The sequence below is a fragment of the Gobius niger genome (assembly GCF_951799975.1).
Source record: "Gobius niger genome assembly, chromosome: 21".
NCBI lineage: Eukaryota > Metazoa > Chordata > Actinopteri > Gobiiformes > Gobiidae > Gobius > Gobius niger.
In genome coordinates, this window is record NC_136872.1 from 8,398,401 (window position 1) to 8,417,841 (window position 19,441).

Below are 19,441 nucleotides of genomic sequence, written 5' to 3' on the forward strand. Positions count from 1 at the left end.
GATTTTCAACTAGTAGGTCGGGACCCAAAAGTGAGTCGCACAATGACAAACCTCATCAATGCACTGGTGCCGTAATGTGGCCGAGGCCTTCATTTAGTGAACTGGGGTACAAATTCGAAAATGCTTTGAACAATCAGTGAGATTCAGAATGTTTTCAGAATATTCACAGAAACAATAATGTAAATAATTCCTTTAAACATAGAATGCCCTTTTACACTTTCTCAATAGGCCTAGGAATATACAATAGCATACAACACAAAAACTCTTGATTACAGTTATCCCAAACTATACAGACATTCTTAAATGATTGTTATTTGGTAAAAGCCCAGTTTGCGTTATCACATTATTGATGTTTTCACAAATATTATGCACACAAGATTCCATATTAAAGTCCATGCTGTCAGTCTTGCACATTCGAAAACAGTGGTTTATTGTGCACAATAAATGTACAGACATTAGTGCTGAAGTACATTGTCCTTTTTCATTTCGAAAGGTTTGTGTAAGCTCTCAGTCGTCCAGGAGCTCTCCATTGTAGCAAAGTTTTTCATCAAATGAACTGGGTATATGAGTTGAGGATGTTTCACCTTTCATCTGAGAAGTTTCTTCACGCTCATTAAAAAGTTCTTTTCACTTTCATGTCTCAATATGACGACTAGATCCAGAGGGAAACAACACTTCATTGTTTCTGATTCTAGAAGTCCAGGCAAGTATATTTGTGTTATCCTTCCAGCACATCCTTTTAAGTGCATTACCTACGCATACTGAGCAAAAATAAGCAGCTTCAGATTTAGGCCGTCATCTCAAAAGAGTCTTTAACCAAATTCCCATGTCATAGAGATTGCTGGTGTCTGGCACAGCTTTACAACATAAAGTAGCAATAAATAATTGTCTTTCTCACATTGTTTTAGTAACTGCTTTCATGTCCAGTTAGAATATAGAGGTTGCTCAGTGCTGAGGGATCATCAGTCGGTGTGCTCTGAAGAATAATGTCCCTGTGGAAGAACAAAAAAGCAGAAGATATAAAGCATAAAAAATGCTATAGCAATATATATATATACGTGTTCACAAAGATACTATATACAGTGCTTGGAATCAGATATTCTATCAAAACAAATACTAAACTAATTGTGCACATGGTGACACAGAAGGATACACTCATATGAATCACATGCCATAGAGTCGCCCCCTGCCAAAACACTGAGCAGCTTATGTAAATCATTGTATGTTAGACCAGTGGTTCTCAGAGTAGGCGTCAGGACCTTACAGGGGGTTGTGAGGCTCTGAAGTTGGGGTTCCAAGATGATTTCAAGAACAGTAGATTTTATATGTTTCTTAAAAATGAAATGAGGTCAAATAAAAAATAAGCTTTCAAGTAAACTGTTAATTAACATTTTAAGTGTTTTGCTGCATAGTATTATTATTAGTACAAATTATTTTTTACTGTGGCAATCCCTGACTTTGCATATTTTGGGGGTCACAATCTGAAAAGTTTGGGAACCCCTGCAGAGTTAGATGCCACATGCTCACTAATAGTAATGCTGTTTTAAATAATATAGTTCCCACACCTGTTTGTGCCGAGGACTCTGAACGACCGACTCTCATCCGTAATCTCCTGCGTCACCTTAACATAAACATCCAATGAATATATGTGCAAAACAACAAATGAGATTGACCAAGAAAGGATTAACGTCACTCACTTCACCAGAATGGAAACTTTTCCCTTTGAGCCCATGTTTCCAGAAAGCCAAAACACTGTCCTGTAAACACACTGGAAAAAGCATTGTCTATTAATGTTTGCACAAAACCAAATGCTCTCTTTCAAAATGTCTTACCTAGAGTTTCAATGTGGAACTCGAACAGCATTTCTGCAGAGAGCTCTTTGGATGGTTGTCCCTTCAAGTTAACAATCTTAACCATTTCTGTCAAATCAGTGTCACAGATTTGAAAATGGTTGAATGTAGGAAACTGTTGCTTAAAAAGGACTGCCACAAAACAGGCAAAGGGGCTACTTACTTTCTAAAGCAATAAGAACGGTGTCTCTGTCTAGCTGGGTCACTTGGCCGGCCTTGAGTGCGCCACTATCTGTGGAGGGAGGGACAGTAGGTCCTTTGTTTATTAATGGATACTACACAGTTGAAGAATTACAAGTAAAAGGTTGAGAAAAGCCTCGCCAAACCTGGTACACAGATAGGTGCGCCATTGAGCTCGATGATGTCGAATTTGAGTTCCTGACCAATTTTGCCATTGCTGCAGTCTTTCACGCCGACACAGAGCTGAGGAAACTCATCTGTCACCACCACCAGGAGCTCGAATATAGGCAGACTGTCGGGCAGCTTCACCGCTATATGCTGCAAGTGTGCACAGATTAAAGGTATTTATACAGTATTTATACATCACTATTTAACCTCTTAACCCCCGCCTGAGCAGAGCACATCTTCTCCAGTTTGGCTGTATGCAAATCTAAAAGCGTCTTGAAAAAAAGCGTCAAAATAACGAGGATGAAAACGCAACAAAAATGTTACAAAAAAACTAACGAAAGAACGACAAAAACGATAGCAAAATAAAAAAGTGACAGAAAATGTGACTAAAACATGACGGAAAAGCAACCAAAAGAGCCACAAAAGAGCGACAAGAAATTGACCAAAAAAAGCAACAGATGAGGAGCAACTAAAGAGTGATAAAAGCGTTCCAGAAAAGCAACAATAACAAAACAAAAAAGTGAGAAAAGAGTTACAAGAGCAACAAAAACATGACAAAAACCCCCAAAAACTAAAACACGACAAGAAACGCTTCCAATATGTGACAAAAATACTTTAGCCAGCGCAGTGAAAAAAGTTCAAACCGGCCCCTGGGTCAAATGTTTACTGACCTTTAGATGCATGAACTTCTGTAGAGGCTCATACCACAGGAGCAGCACCAGACCCGAGGGGACGGCCGCACACAGGAAAGTGCTGTCTGTGTAGGGGTTTCTGGCTGTGAGAGACAAAGAGGCCTCGTCTTTAAAAAGGGATTTGAATTTGAAGATGCTGAAGAATCATTGGCATGTCTTACCTACGCTACACCTCCTGCAGCCTTTAGTGTCTGGGATCTTCACTGATACAGCGAACTTCCTGTGGATGGACAGAATGCATCATCAATAACATCACTGTGAACACGCCATGACCAAAGTTTAATTAAAGAGAACATTATAGAGTAAACATTCATATTTTATTTTCATTTTAAAACAAATCCAAAGTCAGAATTAAAACACTATGCAACTTTTCAATAACATTTCGCAGTAAAGTCCATCATCCCTGTTACCTGTGGCTGATTCTCTCCGTGAAGCGGTTAGTGCCGAGTGACAGGGTGCTGGGCCTCTTGTGCGCAGGCTCGGTGTCTTTGTGTTCGAACAGAGCGGTCAGACTGTGAGAGCTGAGCTGCGATGACTTCCCTGTTGGACGCAAAAAAAAAAAAACAAGAATGAAAAATCTTTATCCTGCCGCAATTCAGTATCTGATCGTTCCGCTGTTTACCGGACACCGTCATCAGCACGTTGTTCATCACGTACAGCCAGGTGCATCTCTGTGGCAGCAGCTGCAAACAAACATTTATTTGTATCACGCAGATCCTGTGCTCTTCAGCCACAAGACGATTTTCCTCTGAACATTGGAACAGCCTTACCTTCTCCAGTGTATCCTCATGAAGTTCATTTAGGTTGAGAGTGTAAATCCCCTCTTCCGCACCAAGTAACATGTACTGGTCTAAATAGGAAACGCATATGGATTATTAAAATTCATTAAGCGGTGCTCTCTTAAAACAAGTATTTAATAAAGTGTGTCTTTCGATTGATGGATTTTTGCGTGGCGGGGCTGTGGTGCAGTCGAGTACCTCTCGTCTTCGGGAAAATCCAGGTAACAGCGCAATTTATTTTGAGCGGACAGCCATTGAAGACTTTGGAGAAGCACGCTCCCATCTAAAGAAACCAGTACAACTCAGAAATCAACTCAGTTAAAACCTCTTAACCCCCGCCTGAACCGAGCACATTTTCTCCAGTTTGGCTTCACCCAAATCTAAAAGCTCTAAAAGCTAAAAAAAAAAAAAAAAAAAGCATAAAAAAAGGCGTCAAAAACAAGGATGTGAACCCAACAAAAAAGTGACAAAAACGCAAAGAAAAGCAAAAACAAAAGGTGCAGGAAAAGCAACAAAAACATAAAAAAATAATGAAAAAAAAAGATGAAAAAGCAACAAATAAGTGACGCAAAAACGTGCCAAAAGAGCAACAAAAATGCGACAAAAACGCGGAGCCCACGTGACAAAAATGTTACTATCACTTTTGTGGCTTTTAAATGAGACATTACACTGTTGCTCTCCAGTCGAAAAGCTTTTATGGTTAGGTAAAGCCGAACTGGAGAACATGTGCTCGGTTCAGGCCGGGGGTTAAGAGGTTAAATGTGTATGTTTGTGTATTTCCAACACTGCACCCCTTCCCACCCATTTACAGGTTAGCATGCCGTTAGAGGTCACACTTACATGGACTTGAGGGGTAGGAGGAAGTCCATGACAATCAGCTCTCTAATGATACAAACCACACGTAAGTCACGGCACAATGGCATTAGAAAGTTATTGTGGTTAGCGAAGAGCACACACTTGTTACCACGCCAGATGAAACTTACAGAGTCCTCTGTCTGTCTCCTCAGCGTGCTCCACTCCGGGGAAAGAGGGGTGTCCCTCCTTGATGCTGAAACTGCGCTCTGCCTCTTATTCTCCGTGGGAAGAGCATCCCCTTCAGGCGGGCACGGGTCACTGCAGCGCTGTCGGATGTCTTGAGTGGCGGAGCACCGGGACAGGCCTGGAGGGAAATGGGCTTTTGGAGTTAACCTGATAACCTCCACTTCAACCAAGTGCAGTTTCTCGGGTTCAGCTTTACCCAAATCTAAAAGGTTACAGCCTATAGACCTACAAAACTCATCTAAATGGAGCTTTGTCCTCACTGCGTTTGTTGTTGCCACTTTTTTGACATTTTTTCCATGGCTATTTTGTTGGATCTTCGTCACTTTTTGTCACATTTTTTGTCACTTTTTTGTTGCTCTTTTGTTGCTTTTTCATCTCTTTTTCATCACTTTTTAATGACTTTTAAAATACTTTTTTCGCCACCTTTTCATCACTTTTTCATCTGTTGCTCTTTTGTGGCCTAGATGTTGCATTTTCATCCTTGTTTTTGTCTCATTTCCCTTGCTGTTTTGACCATTTTGACCAAGAAGCTTTTAGATTTGGGTAAAGCTAAACTGGAAAAATGTGCTCGGTTCAAGAAGTTAATGCAAGGCATAATAATAATAATAATGCATTGATTTATATCGCGCTCTTCTGCACTATTCTGCAGAGCAAAGGCGGTATGAATTTGAGCTACTCCGACCAAAATGCACAATTGTCTATGTCAGTGGTTCCCAGTACCATCTAAAAAAAGTCAGGATAATGTCTCTATAATATGACTAAAACGTTTCTAAATTCCACAGTTTGACCAGTTTTGTCCATGGTGTTACCTGGCGAAGAGTGACTGTCATTGTTCATAGCGGCGTCGGGGCCAAGCGTACAGCTCGGTCTGGAGGTCAGGTCCTGGTCATCTGTGTGCGTGGACAGAGAGCAGAAGGCTGGCAGGGAGGCTGTGGTGGGGCTGAACAGGCCACTCTTCTTTCCAGCCTAAAAGACACCAGACACTGAATAGTACATAAAAAACAAAAACACACTCTTATACCTGCTGTAGCTATTTTGTAAAATAGCGACGGCATACTTTGCAATTTCACTATTAGAATATTACAGCATGTTTTAACCGAGCACATTTTCTCCATTTCGGCTTTACCCAAATCTAAAAGCTTCTCGACCAGAGCTTACAGAGCTTTTTTGTGTTTTCGTCTCTTTTTTTGTACGTTTTTTTAATCGTGTTTCCGTAGCTTTCATCGTCGCTTTTTTTCTTTGCTTTTTGTCGCTCTTTTGTGAGTTTTTTGTAGCTCTATTTTTCACTTTTTAATGTTGTGTTTGTTGATTGTCTTTTTGTTGCTTTTTTTGTTGTATTCTCATCGTTTTGACACTTTGTTCAAGAAGCTTTTGGATTTGGGAAAGTGGAGAAAATGTGCTGGGTTAAGGGGCTTTAATGAAACTATTCTCATCACTTACGTCAGTAGAGGGCGCTCTCCTGATAGTTAAACTCCTGAAAGACAAGACCATATGAATTACCAATTAATCATCCCAGCATTTTTTTTTTTTCATGCCATTTGATAGTGATTTTGCCAGAAAACCCAACAACAAATAAAGCTTGTTGACCGTTCAAAAGCAGCAACAAAAACCCAAAAACAGGACACACCACAAAAGCAAAATTAAAGCACAGGAAGCTTGAAACTAAAGCAACCGATATGATCTACTGAATCATCTCCACACCCAGCGGACACAGGAACAAGCAGCTCATCCCCAGGAGAAGCAGTGGAGTTCAGATGGCACAGATGTGGCATGTGGGTGGCGGGTGGGTGTTGGGATGGGAGGGGGTCCAGGGAAGGGAGGGACGGGGGGTGGGTTGTTGGCACACTGGGGTTAGCGGCTGAGGATGGCGGCCGTGTCCTACCTCAGCTGCAAAGCTTGCTCCACACATTCCAGCAGGCTCCTGCAACAGGAAGACCTCTGTTTATGTGGCTACGGGCCGGGCTCCGCTGCGAACAATGGGACGGGAAAGGAATCGGCTCCGCTAGTACAACTTTCTCACTACTGCGCCCGCTCGCATTGTCCGTAACCGACCCAAATTAGCAACGTCTGTATTGTCTCTTTGAAGCAAGAGTTTATACATTACGGGAGGAAAACATTTGGTCTATGAAATGTTAAGTCCAATACACTTTATTTCTATGGCACATTTCCCCCAAATCTAGTTTCCAAAGTGCTGCACATTTGATATACAGTATGCAGTATAAGTATATATATCTCATAATGACCTCATTATCTCAGCTACAGTAATGGAAATAGAAACACTGGATCATGATTTAGGCACACTGCACATGGCGGTGGATATTTCTCATTAAAAAAAGGCCATCTTACGGTGAATTGTCTTCATCTCCAGACAAACTCCAGTCGTCATCGTAGGAGCCCTGCTGAAACGAAGCACAAAATAGGTCATAGCCAAAGACATCTTACATCTTCGTTTAAACAATAGTGCGTGTGTGACTAGAGCCTCGTAGTTTGAATGACTCACCAAATCAGGATACGGCTCTGTGACTTTCCGTAAGGGCGGCCTAAACTTCACCTGGTCGACTGCAAAATCACACACAAAACACAATGACGCGCAATGATCGTTTGGTTTGATTGCAACAGTGCGCCTCCATTTTTAAGTATGATGGGAAACTTGCAGGGACTTTACAGGCTCTTGCTCCTTTGCCTTGATATCAGACATTGCTAATTCTCATCTTGATTTTAGCACCAGAAGTGTGCGGTCTTATCTGATACGTGAGTGGTCTTACCATTTACAGTCAAACTCTGTATGCAGCCTGATATCTCCATAAAATGAATGAATGAACACAAAGGGTCCTCAGTCAGCCTTCTTTTGTCCGGGCAGGGGGGGGTGCATACATGTGGGATGGGGGCTGCGTCAGAGGATGGCACCAAACATGCCAGTGGTATGTGAGGGACAGTGCCACTTCTGTACGCTGGCCCGGGTGACTTCATTTCACTGTACGACTCATGGTTAGTGCTCCAGACTTAAGGTCACCAATCCGTCGTTCCAGATTTCCAAATGACTAAAACAAGCATGGCGCAAAAGTTTTTCAATCTGTCGACTTTACTGGGTCGTTTCGCCTCTCCGGTTTGATACTACTACGCGATATTTTAAATGTAACACCTTGGGCAGGTACATGCAAAAAGTCTCCCACACGTCAACCACAACTTCCTCCTCGCACTGTATTCTAGTCATAAACAATTCACAAACATTTGATCTGTATAACACTGAGACCAACAGGAAGTGACAATGTCAGCCAGTAGTAACCTCCGAGGAATGTGATGATGACATTTAAAAAAATAAATATCTCAGAACATGGCGATGACGCTGCAATTGAAAGGTGCATTATGATATTTGTGAGCATTTGACCTTGTCGTGACACAGCAGCTGCATGAGTGGTCAGTACGGCGCCTTTACTTTCCATCACAGTGATCTCTACAATACTCAATTGTTTTCTAGGTTTTCTGGTCAACAGTGAAAATATTCCAAACAATTCATCCTGGACTGTCCAAAAGACCACCATGGTGGAATATAAAGACACTATGCTGACCACTCACACAAATGTTGGGTCACTACAAGGTCAAATGCTCACAAATATCAACTGTTTTTTTTCCGCATAAAAGTTGCATAATGCACCTTTAAGAGTTAAACGGGACATATTACGGAAAATTTACTTGTGTAGTTAGTGTACTTTCATGCATGCTTGAGGAATAATGCGCTGCCCTGTTCTTGTGTGTTTTTTTGCTCTGGAAATTTCCAAGATATGTTTACTTCATGTTTTACATTCACAGTTTTTTTGTTGGCTTGGGAGACATTTTAGACTGTGACGCTGTAACAACCGCAGATCATATCAATCAAAACCGGAAATAAATGACATCTGTCTAGGGTAGGCGTCAGGGGTTAGAGTTAGGAACAGCAGATATCACGTACGTTGTGTTTCACTCACACAGATCTTACACATATTTCAAGAAACTAGAAGGTCTAGGCTTTCAAATGATGCATCACCCTGGCATAAAGGCTCTACAGTCAATATGCTTTGAGATTTGGATGCATAATTGTTAACCCTAACCCTAAGGTGGCAGGTAACAGGTTAAATAATGTTGTATATCTCCTTTAACTACAGAAAGTGGTTAGAAGTAACTGAACTTTGACTCCTAACCTTCATAGCTAAAAATATTGGCATAAAGTAGATATTTTTTCAGCAGCCCCCCGTTGTGTCTGGCAGCACCTTGAACAGACTTCCTGAAGCATTTCTCGATTCATCACGAGTGTCCAGTGTGTGGGGCGTGACCTTACATTGTTCTTCAGACGAGGTCCTCTCCACAGCCAGGTGCTTCCCCGCCGACTGGATCTTGTCAGGAGCCTCTTCCCCGACCTGCCAACAACAACACGTTTACAAAGCACAGAGAGGACAAAAGATGGGAGTTCTTTTTGCCCCACGGCCTCCAGACCTCCAGATCGTTGTCATCCAGACCGTGGGAGTGGCTGTTGTAGAGCTCAGGATTATTGGCCAAGTCCAGCAGCTCAATGATCAGGTTCCTCGTCAGCAGCTGGGTCACAAACGGATGCTGGACGAACAGAAAAAACAACACAATTTCACATGTTTTTATTTCATTACTATTTCTTTCTTTTGTTTTGTGGCCGTTTGGCGTTAGACCTGACAGCCTTAACCACGAGGCCATTGTGCAGCACACACCGTGAAATTTTATACCAAACAGATGCTTCCTGCATGAAATTATTTGTCATATTTTCCTTTCCTCTTCATCCCAGCACAGCAATCAATCTGGTCCCAGTGTACAATGATTGTCTCGTTATTTATTGAAATAAAATACTTTTAAAAGATGCATTATGCAACTTTTAATGTGGAAAAAAAGTTGATGTTTGTGCGTATTTGACTTTGTAGTGACCTAGTGGCTGTATGAGGTCAGCATGGAGCCTTTATTTACCATCACAGTGCTCTCTAGTAAACTCCAGGATCAATTGTTTGGAAGGTTTTCACTGCTGACGGAGCCTCTCACCAGAAAACCTACAAAGCAATTGATTCTGGAGCGTTGTAGAGACCACTATGATGGAAAGTAAAGGCACCACGCTGACCTCATACAGCCGCTGGTTCACTACAAGGTCAAATATAAACTTTTTTTTCCGCATAAAAAGTTGCATAATGCAGCTTTAATAATAAAAAATAAAGAAGCACCAAAATATATATGAAAAAAAAAGATTAAACTATATTGTATAAAAATGATCCACATCCTCATCTTGCTCGTGTGTACCTGCAGCAGTGTCTCAGCTGACGGCCTTTTCCGCGGGTTTTTTATGAGCGCCATCTTCACAAAGCTTTGGAAGCCAGTTGACCTGCACGGAGAACACAATGCACTCGTAAAACGACGCAATCAAAACCAGCTAAGAATAAGGATTTTAGCCCTCACCATTTGGTTTTGTCTTTTAGCTTTGGCGGCTGGAAGTTGCTCTTGGACATCAGCATCAGTGCTCTGCAACATAGCTTTAAATGTCACTGTTGTGGAAGACTGTCGCTGCGGTTTACATTCGTATTGACTAAACGCATTCCAGGTGGGAGTTACATAACGCCAGAGAACTCTGTTGGGGGCTGAAGAAAACTGAGAGCGCGCACTGACCTCATTGGGTGGAGGTCGAACATGGGGGGCTGCAGCTCTGCTAGCTCTATCGCTGTGATGCCCACCGCCCAGATGTCACACAAGTGGTTGTACCCGCCCTTTTTCTCCACCGCCGCCACCTCCGGGGCCATCCTGCACAGATCAGCATGTGAAACAACAAAAATTAGCCCAAACAAAGAGGTATGACTCCTTTCACAATCCACTGCAGGAACAAAAAAAGAGCTACTCCAACCCAGACATCTTTTTTCTGTAATTGCTTTGTTTATTGTGTGTATTACATCAGCCCCAAAAGGCAATTTGAGGAGGTTTCCAAAACTGTGACATCACTACTTTTTAATCTCTGTGACTCATTCAGTCAGCGGGAATGCTTTGGATTTTGAGCAGAATGAATACAAGCCCCAAGGCAGCACAAACGTTACTAATGAGCATGTAATAGCAAGTCAATAAACCAGAAATATCATTGTGGAAGTGTTTTAAGAGACTATCATTTATATTTACAGAGGGAGGAAAATAGATGTGCTTTGGAATTTCTTACATTTCTGCCTGAATAGGTCATAAAATGTGGTCTGATCTTCATCAAAATCCCAAGAATGAATAAACAGTGTCTGCTTAAACTAATACCACCCAAACATTTAAATTTCATCATATTTTTAATGGACATAACATGTAAACCTTCACAGGACAGGGAGGAAAAAGTAAGTGAACCCAGGAATCCCGCTGAACTGCAGCAGTTTTGTAAGAGGAATGGTCCGAGATTCATCATGATCGTTGTGAAAAAGCAGTTATTGCTGCAAAAGAAGGGTCAGCCAGCTGTTTAATACAAGGGTTCACTTACTTATTCCACGCTGTTGTAAATGTCTCAGGTTTTTCTGCAAAATATCGTGATAAACTTAGTTCTTCTGTTGGTCAGGATGAATCTTGGACCATTCCTCTTTACAAAACTGTTGCAGTCCAGCGAGATTCCTGGGTTCACTTCCTTTTTCCCTCTGTCCTGTGAATGTTTACATGTCATGGCCATTAATAATATGATAACATGTAATTTTATTTGGGTGGTATTAGTTCAAGCAGACACTGTTAATTCATTCTTTGGTTTTGATTTTGATCAGACCACACTTTATGACCCATTTAGGCAGAAATGTGAGAGATTCCAAAGCGTTCACATACATTTTCCTCCCACAGTATCTAAAAGATTGTGGTCTGCACCTCTTGACTGTGTGTCTATATATCCATCTTACCAGTATGGGGTTCCAATAAAGGACTTCCTCTTGGCGACAGAGGCGCTGATCTCCGCTGCTACTCCAAAGTCGGCTGATGACAAAGAAACAGAAAGTATTGTCTCATAAGTGAAGGTCAAAGACAAATGCTACATAAGTGCCACAACCCCGCCACAGTGCGAGCGCTCACCCAGTTTGACGTCTCCTCGGTCCGTCAGAAGGATGTTGGCGCCCTGGACATAAACCCCTTTTAGTTCCACTCTAAATAAATCTACACACATGTTTTTAGACCATTTCTTACCTTGATGTCACGGTGCATTTTGCCAGTTTCATGAAGATGATACAAGCCCTGAACAAAACAGTCAAGCATTAGAGAGTGATGAAAAATTTGGATCTCTTGTACCGGTACATGCAAACAGTTTGGCTCAGTGTGTTGCTCAAAAAGAGTATTTTTATTATTCAGCCAGCAAGTTGGTTACAGATATATTGTTGAGGTCTTGTTATTAACCACATACAGTATAATCACTGTTGGCATATCTTCAAAATAACTATTTTACATATTGTTTACATATTGTCCAGTAACTTACACAGATACTAACAAAGTATTTCCCACATCCGCAATCAAACCATGTCACCGTTTGTTCGATTCTCTTTTTGGGGATTTGAAATTGAAACAAAAAACAAAAATAGAAGGCCTCCTTTTTGCACCAGAATTAGGATTTATGTACGTTAGCACTGCCAGAACTCCTCTTTACTTTCACTTGGGCATTATTGGGTGCGACATGCATATATATGATAATGGCAACACATATGATCGCTGGTGGCATCTAAAACATGCTAAATGCTTCAAAGAATATGAACGATAACACTCATAGTTAGTAGTTGTGTGAAGCCATTTGTGGTGAAAAAACAGAGTTTGCTCTTTAAATACTAAAAATGACCCTGATCCAAAGTTTATGATCAAGAAGAATGGGCCGCTTTACCACTAGATTATACAGAACCTTCTCCACAACTACCACAAAAGACTCCAAGCTGTCATTGATGCTCAAGGGGGCAATACACAGAACTGGGGTATGTAAACTTCGGATCAGGGTCATTTTGGTACTTTCTTTTTTCATATTCTTTGAAAAATGGTCAAAAAAGGGTCAAAAGTTCTGCCAGGGTATGCTTTTTTTTTTCTTTTTTTCTTTGGGTAGAGCCAAACTGGACAAAATAAGCTTGGTTCTTGTGGGGGTTAAGAGGTTAACAGACAAAATAAAAGAACAGTTGCCCAATAACAGGTTGCATTTGCATTTCCGGCTTGTTAGTTTGTGCCCGCAAGCAAGTAATAACAAGACAGAGTGAGCAAAACATGGATCAGAAGAATTCAAAGACATATCCAATTTGAAAAGGCTGGGTTTAGAGCGAGGCATTGAAAATCTTAGGGTTTTTTGTGTCTAATAGTCTTGTCAATGTCTACCATGCAACTAAATACCCTTTGTCCAAATAAAAGCTCTTCACATAATAGGATGAACTCAACTCAAAACAGGATAAGCTCCAAATCCGCGGCTGTCCCAAGGAAAAATCAATAACACACTGCAGAAGAAGCTAATGTACATACACTCTTAAACTGTCTTAAGAGCTGCCACCTCAGTGAATGTATATTTAGTAACAGTGGCCCGCAGTTAAGCATGTTTTGTCAAAGCAGCAGCAGCATTTACCGCAAGTGTGGCCTATATTTAAATGTCTGGGCGAAGCTCAAGCACTCCTGCATTTAGCCGGGGACCAAAACATGACTCGTTTTGTCAACAATTTGCTTTGGAAACGTGGTCGACGGAGGCGCTCACCTGGAGAGTTTCTCTGCACACAAACGCGATCTGCTTCTCCTTTAACGGCCCCGTCACTGCCAAAAAAAAAAAAAGAACAGTGATTAATAGCTCGCAGTGAGAAGCCGAACGAGCCCTCAGGTGTGCGTCGAAAAAGATGAACGCGAGCTCATCCAAGTTTAGACCGTCCATCAGTCTTTTCCTCCAGATAATTACATGGCTCTTTTCACCGACACTGCCTTTGTGACACCGGGGGAGTTTCCTTTGGATGTAAATAAGCTACAGAACAATTACAGTCGACTGCTCGCTTAAATGACTTTAAAACAACAGCTATTCTGCAGGTTCCTGTGGTCTAAAATATCAAACAAAACAAGTTAACGCTGTCTTTTTCAGCCTATTTAAAGCAGTAATGGGTAATAACAATAGTGGTAGTGTTTACATACACTGGTAAATGTCTTGAAGCGATCCCCCTCCACAATACTCCATGCAGATCCATAGTTTTGTGTTCCTTAAAGAAAAACAAACAGAGAATGTGTGTTTCAAAAGTGTAGAGAAGTAACTCATGCCCCTAGAGGCCATAAGCGCCACTGCAGGTGTCGTAGCATGTGTTTTTTACTCACTAATTGTCCGTGAGAGTAAATACTACACTGACAGAAAAGACAAAGGGAGAGCGGGATATTGTACATCCAATTACACAATGGAGATCTTTTTTTTCCCCTCAAACTTGGCTGTAAATACTGTTTAAGTGGTGCTAGCCCGCAGTTAGCTTTGCCCATTAGCCTGTTAGCTTCGTCTTTGTGATTCCATTAGAGTGCATTGGGGCCTCCGACCCGTAGGCAGCGAAGTTGCAATTGTGGTTTTCTGTCCAGAGACACCGGGGAAGATGAAAGACCCCCCGATCATCTCATTAACACTTGTATTACCCCCAGATGGACACCGGAAAGGATTCATTGAGGTAAACAAGTTACTTAGTACTGCTTTAAATGTGCATTATTTCTGACTTGACTCATGTGTTATGCAAGTCATTTTGCAGTGGGAGTGGAGTAGAATGGAACAGTGGGACAGGAAGGAATTCCTTACAAGATCTTTCATAGACATCCGGCGAACATGAATTTCAAACTGTTCAACTTCTTGAACTTTCAGGACGATTACAGAGACGAACCTGTGGTAGCTGCCGAAATACGCCACGATGTTTTTGTGCTTGCACTCCTTCATCATGGTGATCTCCTGCTGGATGGACGTGATGTCATCTCCTGGACACACAAGAAGAACATACACATCATTTAGGCCTACATGATTCCCTGAACTGGATCACTTATTGTAAAAGTTGTTTTGTGACAAAGGAATGTCCTCTTAACCTGAAAAAGATCTTCATTACGGGGCCCAGACTAGTAAAGTGTGAATGGTGTTTTGGAAAAATGGCACTTGTTGGCTTGTTGTTTGCTAGCTTACCTGGGTCCAGTTTGACAATCTTGATCGCGGCCAGTTCCGAGGTCCGGATGTTACGAGCCTACAACGTCAAATAAAAGTGAAGTTAAAACACGATGATTCAAGATATTGCAATTTAAGTTTCCAAATTCTCTCCCAACCACAATCGTTAAATCGAAGAGGAAACATATCTTCCTCTCTTGTTGATGACCAATGATTCTCAGGAAAATTTCAGCACTTGGCATTTACGGGCCCTGGGTGCATCTTTTTGCTGACTATTACACAGTGTACACAGTATGGAAAGCTTTGCTGGAGCTTTGCCGCTACGCCTTCATCAAGATAACAGAAGCTGGGCGTTCATCCAAAGTCTTGACAGCAGAGGACCTATAGCTATAATTTGTTTAAAAGCGTTCCCTTTCTTTTCACCTCAATTTGAATCCCACAACACAAACATCAGTGCCTTTTTAGAGAAAATACCCAGAAACAAAACAAAAAACTCAAAATGAACTGGATTTTATTGATCTAAAAACTACACAGCTTTACATAATTTCCCTTTAAGTGACGTCGACAACAGAACAAACACCGATGTGGATGCAGCATAACCACTCTTACAGTTGGCCACTTCCTCCATTCTTTCCCGGGCACATCAGTCATCCCCATCCACCCGGGGCCTCTGACGTCACATGTCCACAACAAACAAAAAACGACAACCAATCAGGCGCAGCGCTCACCTCAAACAATCTGCTAAGCTGCATTTACTTCCTGTTTTCTTTCCTGTCCCCGCACACTTTGCTTCCTGTGACTGCACTGATAGTCATGTCTCCTATGGCTTTCTGCACCTAGAGGAGCCTGAAATAACACATATGTGACGAGGGGGAGGAAGTTTGACTGTACTCTGTCCGTACATACATGTTTGCTGAACCATATCAGGTCGTTTGATTCAGAATGAAAGACGGACGGACATGAGGCATATTTTGGGCTTTGCCGTTGTCCAGACTTGATGGGGTTCAGTGCCAAATAAGGAACTGTAACGTCAGTATTATGCCATGTAAAGGAGTGGTTCCTGAAATGGCAATATCTATGAAACTGCAACTAAATGGACAAAGATGCAATGTATATAGAAAGTGTGTTGTGCCGGTCCAAGGCCTGGATAAATAGAGATATCTATTGGCATATATTTATTTTAATTGTATTCAAACATATCTAATGATATTTTGTCCTTCACGGAGCTTCTCTCATATGAACAAAGCGCAAACCGGCTCCTTTGCCAATGAATTTAAAGGATATTCATAATTCCTGCTTAACTTTTTTATTCTGTTTTTATAGCCGACAAAAATATATGGATATTTTAGTCCACTCTATTCATAATCAACCTCTTAACCCCCACCTGAACCGAGCACATTTTCTCCAGTTTGGCTTTACCCAAACGAGAAGAAAACGGGATGAAAACGCACAAAACTCAACAAACGCACAACAAAAAAGTGGCAAAAATGAGATGAAAAAGGACATGAAAAAAGCAACAACGCGGCAACAAAGGAGAAAGATCTGCTTCAATTAGTTTTGTAGGTCTTAGCTTTCAAATGAAGCGTTACACTGGCTCCAGTCCAGAAGCTTTTAGATTTTTAGCCGAACTGGAGAAAATGCACTTGGTTAAGAGGTTAACAACCTTTGATTAAGTTTCAGTCTAATTTTAATCAGCAAAAAATATTTGTGTGACTAAAATCATGATGAAATAATACAATTCACAAAATGAACAAAGATCAAGACAGAATGTGGCAACAGTTAACACTAATGTTCAAGCTATGAAGGTGTGGCAAACCTCAAACTGCTCTGCACTTCTTTTCATTGTGTAATTAAAAGAGAATTCATCTATTTTTTCTTCTTTTGAATTGGTCCTGGTTTATAAACAACTTTGGTCTGATTTTAACTTTGCATTTGGAGTGAAAAGTTTGAGAACCACAGCGTACTACTTCAAAATCTAAATAATGTACAACCCAAACATCATAAATTCATCCTAAATTCACATGGAAGAACTGAAACTTTCCTAGTTCAACACATATAGTATGAAATGCTAAAGAAAAACAGAAAGAGTATCTGTGGCAGAAACAAGTAAGTCATGAGCTACCTGGCACCACACTATTTCCTGTCTTTGCCTGAGATTACAAACTCCCACATGCAGAAACAGACACAAGTGTACGAAAACACACATACACAAATATACTGAAAACTGTCAAGCCAAATGCTTTAATTTCTTCTAATGTAACGCACGGCACTTATTCATAAAGTAGACAACGAAACCAGAGGATAGCATGGCTAACCTCAATCGTATACAGAGTGACTATGTAAGGACAGGCATGTGTTGTTTCATAAAAGTGACGCGCTCTCAGCCTCTTGGGCACAAGGGGTCTGCACTGTAGGCCCACTCAGTCACATGTCCATCACAGCAGCAGCAGCAGAAAGCAGCAGTGGGAGGTCAATGTTGCACTGTTTTCCCCTTCTTCACTTTACATACGGAATCTATCATTAGTCCTATTGTTTTGCAGAAACAATCGCACTTTTAATAGTTCAGGCCAGGGCCACTTGTGAACGATAAGGTGCTTTTGTTGATGTTACAGGCCACTCATACTTTACGATGATGCGTATCTATCTGTTTACATCTGTGGTTCCCAGGCTTTTACACTCCAGACCAATTCAACATACAATACATGAAAATGCCTCAACGCCATTAAGATTCTGTTAAACTAGTCTGGAGCTCTTTGATCAGGGGCTCTGGGGACCTGCAGTATCCAAGATGACCTTCTAATCACTGGATTACCTGAATCATTATGGTTTCCCAACAAGGAGAGATAACCAGAGAAAGTACCATTAAGTGGCTCAGAATGAAACCAATGTTTGGCCTAAGATGTTTAGGTGATGCCACAAACATTATTTTTAATTTTGGCCTATTCTCTAGAGATGTTACTTACCATGAGGCATCTGTTGTAGTCAGTTTTGGGGGTAACGTGTCACAAAAGTATCAAGTTACAAAAGTATATGACTTTTTTCAGTAACTAAGGAATATAACATAACATATAACATATATATTTTGCCAAAAGTAACTCAGAAGTAACTCAAAGTAGTGCACCTTAGTTTTGAAGCTGTAACTACTAATATAGAATACATCACAATTTTAAACTAACTTATCCAGCACTGTCTGTAGTTTGGAAATGTAAAGAAAACATGAACAAACTAAGGAGATGTATCTGATTTATCATACTACAAGCGCATGGCGTTACTGTGGCAACCTGATGTAAATATGACTGCTCACAAAAACCTCTCTGAATGAATTCATTATGAAAATCATCATCACTGTGCAGGAAACAAATCAGAATCAGTGCTTGACTCAGAAATGATGTGTGTAAAAAAAAGAAATTGATAGAAAACAGCCAGGGACAAAACAAAACAGCCCAAAACACCCCCCATAAAAGCAGTGAGCTCATCGGGACTTTTAAGAAAACAAAACAATGCAAATGTTCTTTCTGCAGGATGTGTAAAAGTCAGGATGTTTGTGACATGAGATCCTCAGGAGCGACCTCGCTGCATGTCCAAGTGATCATGCAACAGGCTGAGATCCAAAAGGTTCATTCAATTACGAAATTGATTTCCTTCAGTCTATTTTTTAGCTCCCCAAGGGCTTTTGGCAAAATCACAACGAGTGTGGAGGAAGTGTGTGTAGAGAGAATATTTGTTCATGATCTAACACGTCCCCCTCGGAGTGCTGCCTTTTGTCGTCCCTGCATTGCACTGGAGGAGAGAAAGAAAAAAATCTCAGCCACTCTGACACTCACCTTGAAAACATCTCCATAGGTGCCGCAGCCGATCCGGTGGATTAACTCGTAATCATCCAGAGGGTCCAGAAACGACACCCCTATCCTGTTCATGACTGCGGACACCTCTGTGCGCTGCGCTCTGATCCAGCCTGCCTGGCGCTGGGGTCTCTCCTCTCACTCTTCCATCCCAGCTGCTGTGACCTAAAGGCGGACCGGGACAGGGGACACACAGGGGGAACGTGCGGGAGAGCACCGCGCTGACCGACCGAGGGGAGGGACGGCAAAAGCGAAGATTTTTGAAAGGCTCAGTATCGATCCGGCTGAGAGCACACGCTGTTCACGCGCACGGGACCTCGCTCTCAACTCCACGCTGACAACACAAGCACGCAGCGCAGCGCAGCAGCCTGCACAAACACTCCGGACTGGCGCTCGAGTCCAATACGCATGAGCAAACGCCTCCCACACGGGGAAAAATGCGCCCATCATCAGCGCGCCGCTGTGCGAGGCTGCAGGTGAAGGGAACAATACAACAATGGCCTCTGTTTATGTCGCATTTTTCTTCTTACTGAAACAAGTTTTGGTCTCGTGTTGGTGGAAAACGTGATGGCCTTTTATGAGCGCGCACAATAAGGACAATGCAGGTGCCAAAGAACACACCCTTTGTGACACGCTGTACATTGAGACACAGATATCGGCCTCCTTCTAAAGATTGTCATTATTTTTATGAATCGTATCCTACTTCACTTTACATGCATAGCTCACTGAACCGCTCCCACTGCAACTAGTCAAATTTCTTGTTTGGGTGACATTGCAAAAATTCCAA

General features: G+C 41.6%; 1 protein-coding gene across 4 annotated transcripts; it reads right to left on the bottom strand.

Moving 5' to 3' along the window:
• Positions 1 to 284: 284 nt before the first annotated feature.
• Positions 285 to 19,067, bottom strand: map4k2 (mitogen-activated protein kinase kinase kinase kinase 2). 4 transcript variants are annotated; one of them, XM_079580736.1, is made up of 32 exons: positions 18,637 to 19,067; positions 14,834 to 14,891; positions 14,544 to 14,634; positions 13,825 to 13,889; positions 13,403 to 13,458; positions 11,878 to 11,925; positions 11,767 to 11,809; positions 11,598 to 11,670; positions 10,363 to 10,494; positions 10,156 to 10,218; positions 10,000 to 10,081; positions 9,181 to 9,297; positions 9,026 to 9,104; positions 7,211 to 7,269; positions 7,057 to 7,109; positions 6,593 to 6,631; positions 6,151 to 6,184; positions 5,520 to 5,676; positions 4,653 to 4,828; positions 4,510 to 4,551; positions 3,868 to 3,952; positions 3,661 to 3,740; positions 3,513 to 3,573; positions 3,301 to 3,430; positions 3,052 to 3,110; positions 2,870 to 2,973; positions 2,177 to 2,348; positions 2,014 to 2,082; positions 1,833 to 1,919; positions 1,698 to 1,768; positions 1,566 to 1,621; positions 286 to 992 (listed from the first exon to the last, which is right to left on the bottom strand). In XM_079580736.1, exons 1-32 carry the CDS (start codon positions 18,727 to 18,729, stop codon positions 905 to 907), a joined length of 2,622 nt encoding a protein of 873 aa, XP_079436862.1. In that variant the 5' UTR covers positions 18,730 to 19,067; the 3' UTR covers positions 286 to 904. The 4 variants fall into 4 exon arrangements, with proteins under 4 accessions (XP_079436864.1, XP_079436862.1, XP_079436865.1 ...); XM_079580737.1 differs by having other exon boundaries at positions 287 to 992; positions 7,057 to 7,106; XM_079580738.1 differs by lacking the exon at positions 6,593 to 6,631 and having other exon boundaries at positions 285 to 992.
• Positions 19,068 to 19,441: the final 374 nt, after the last annotated feature.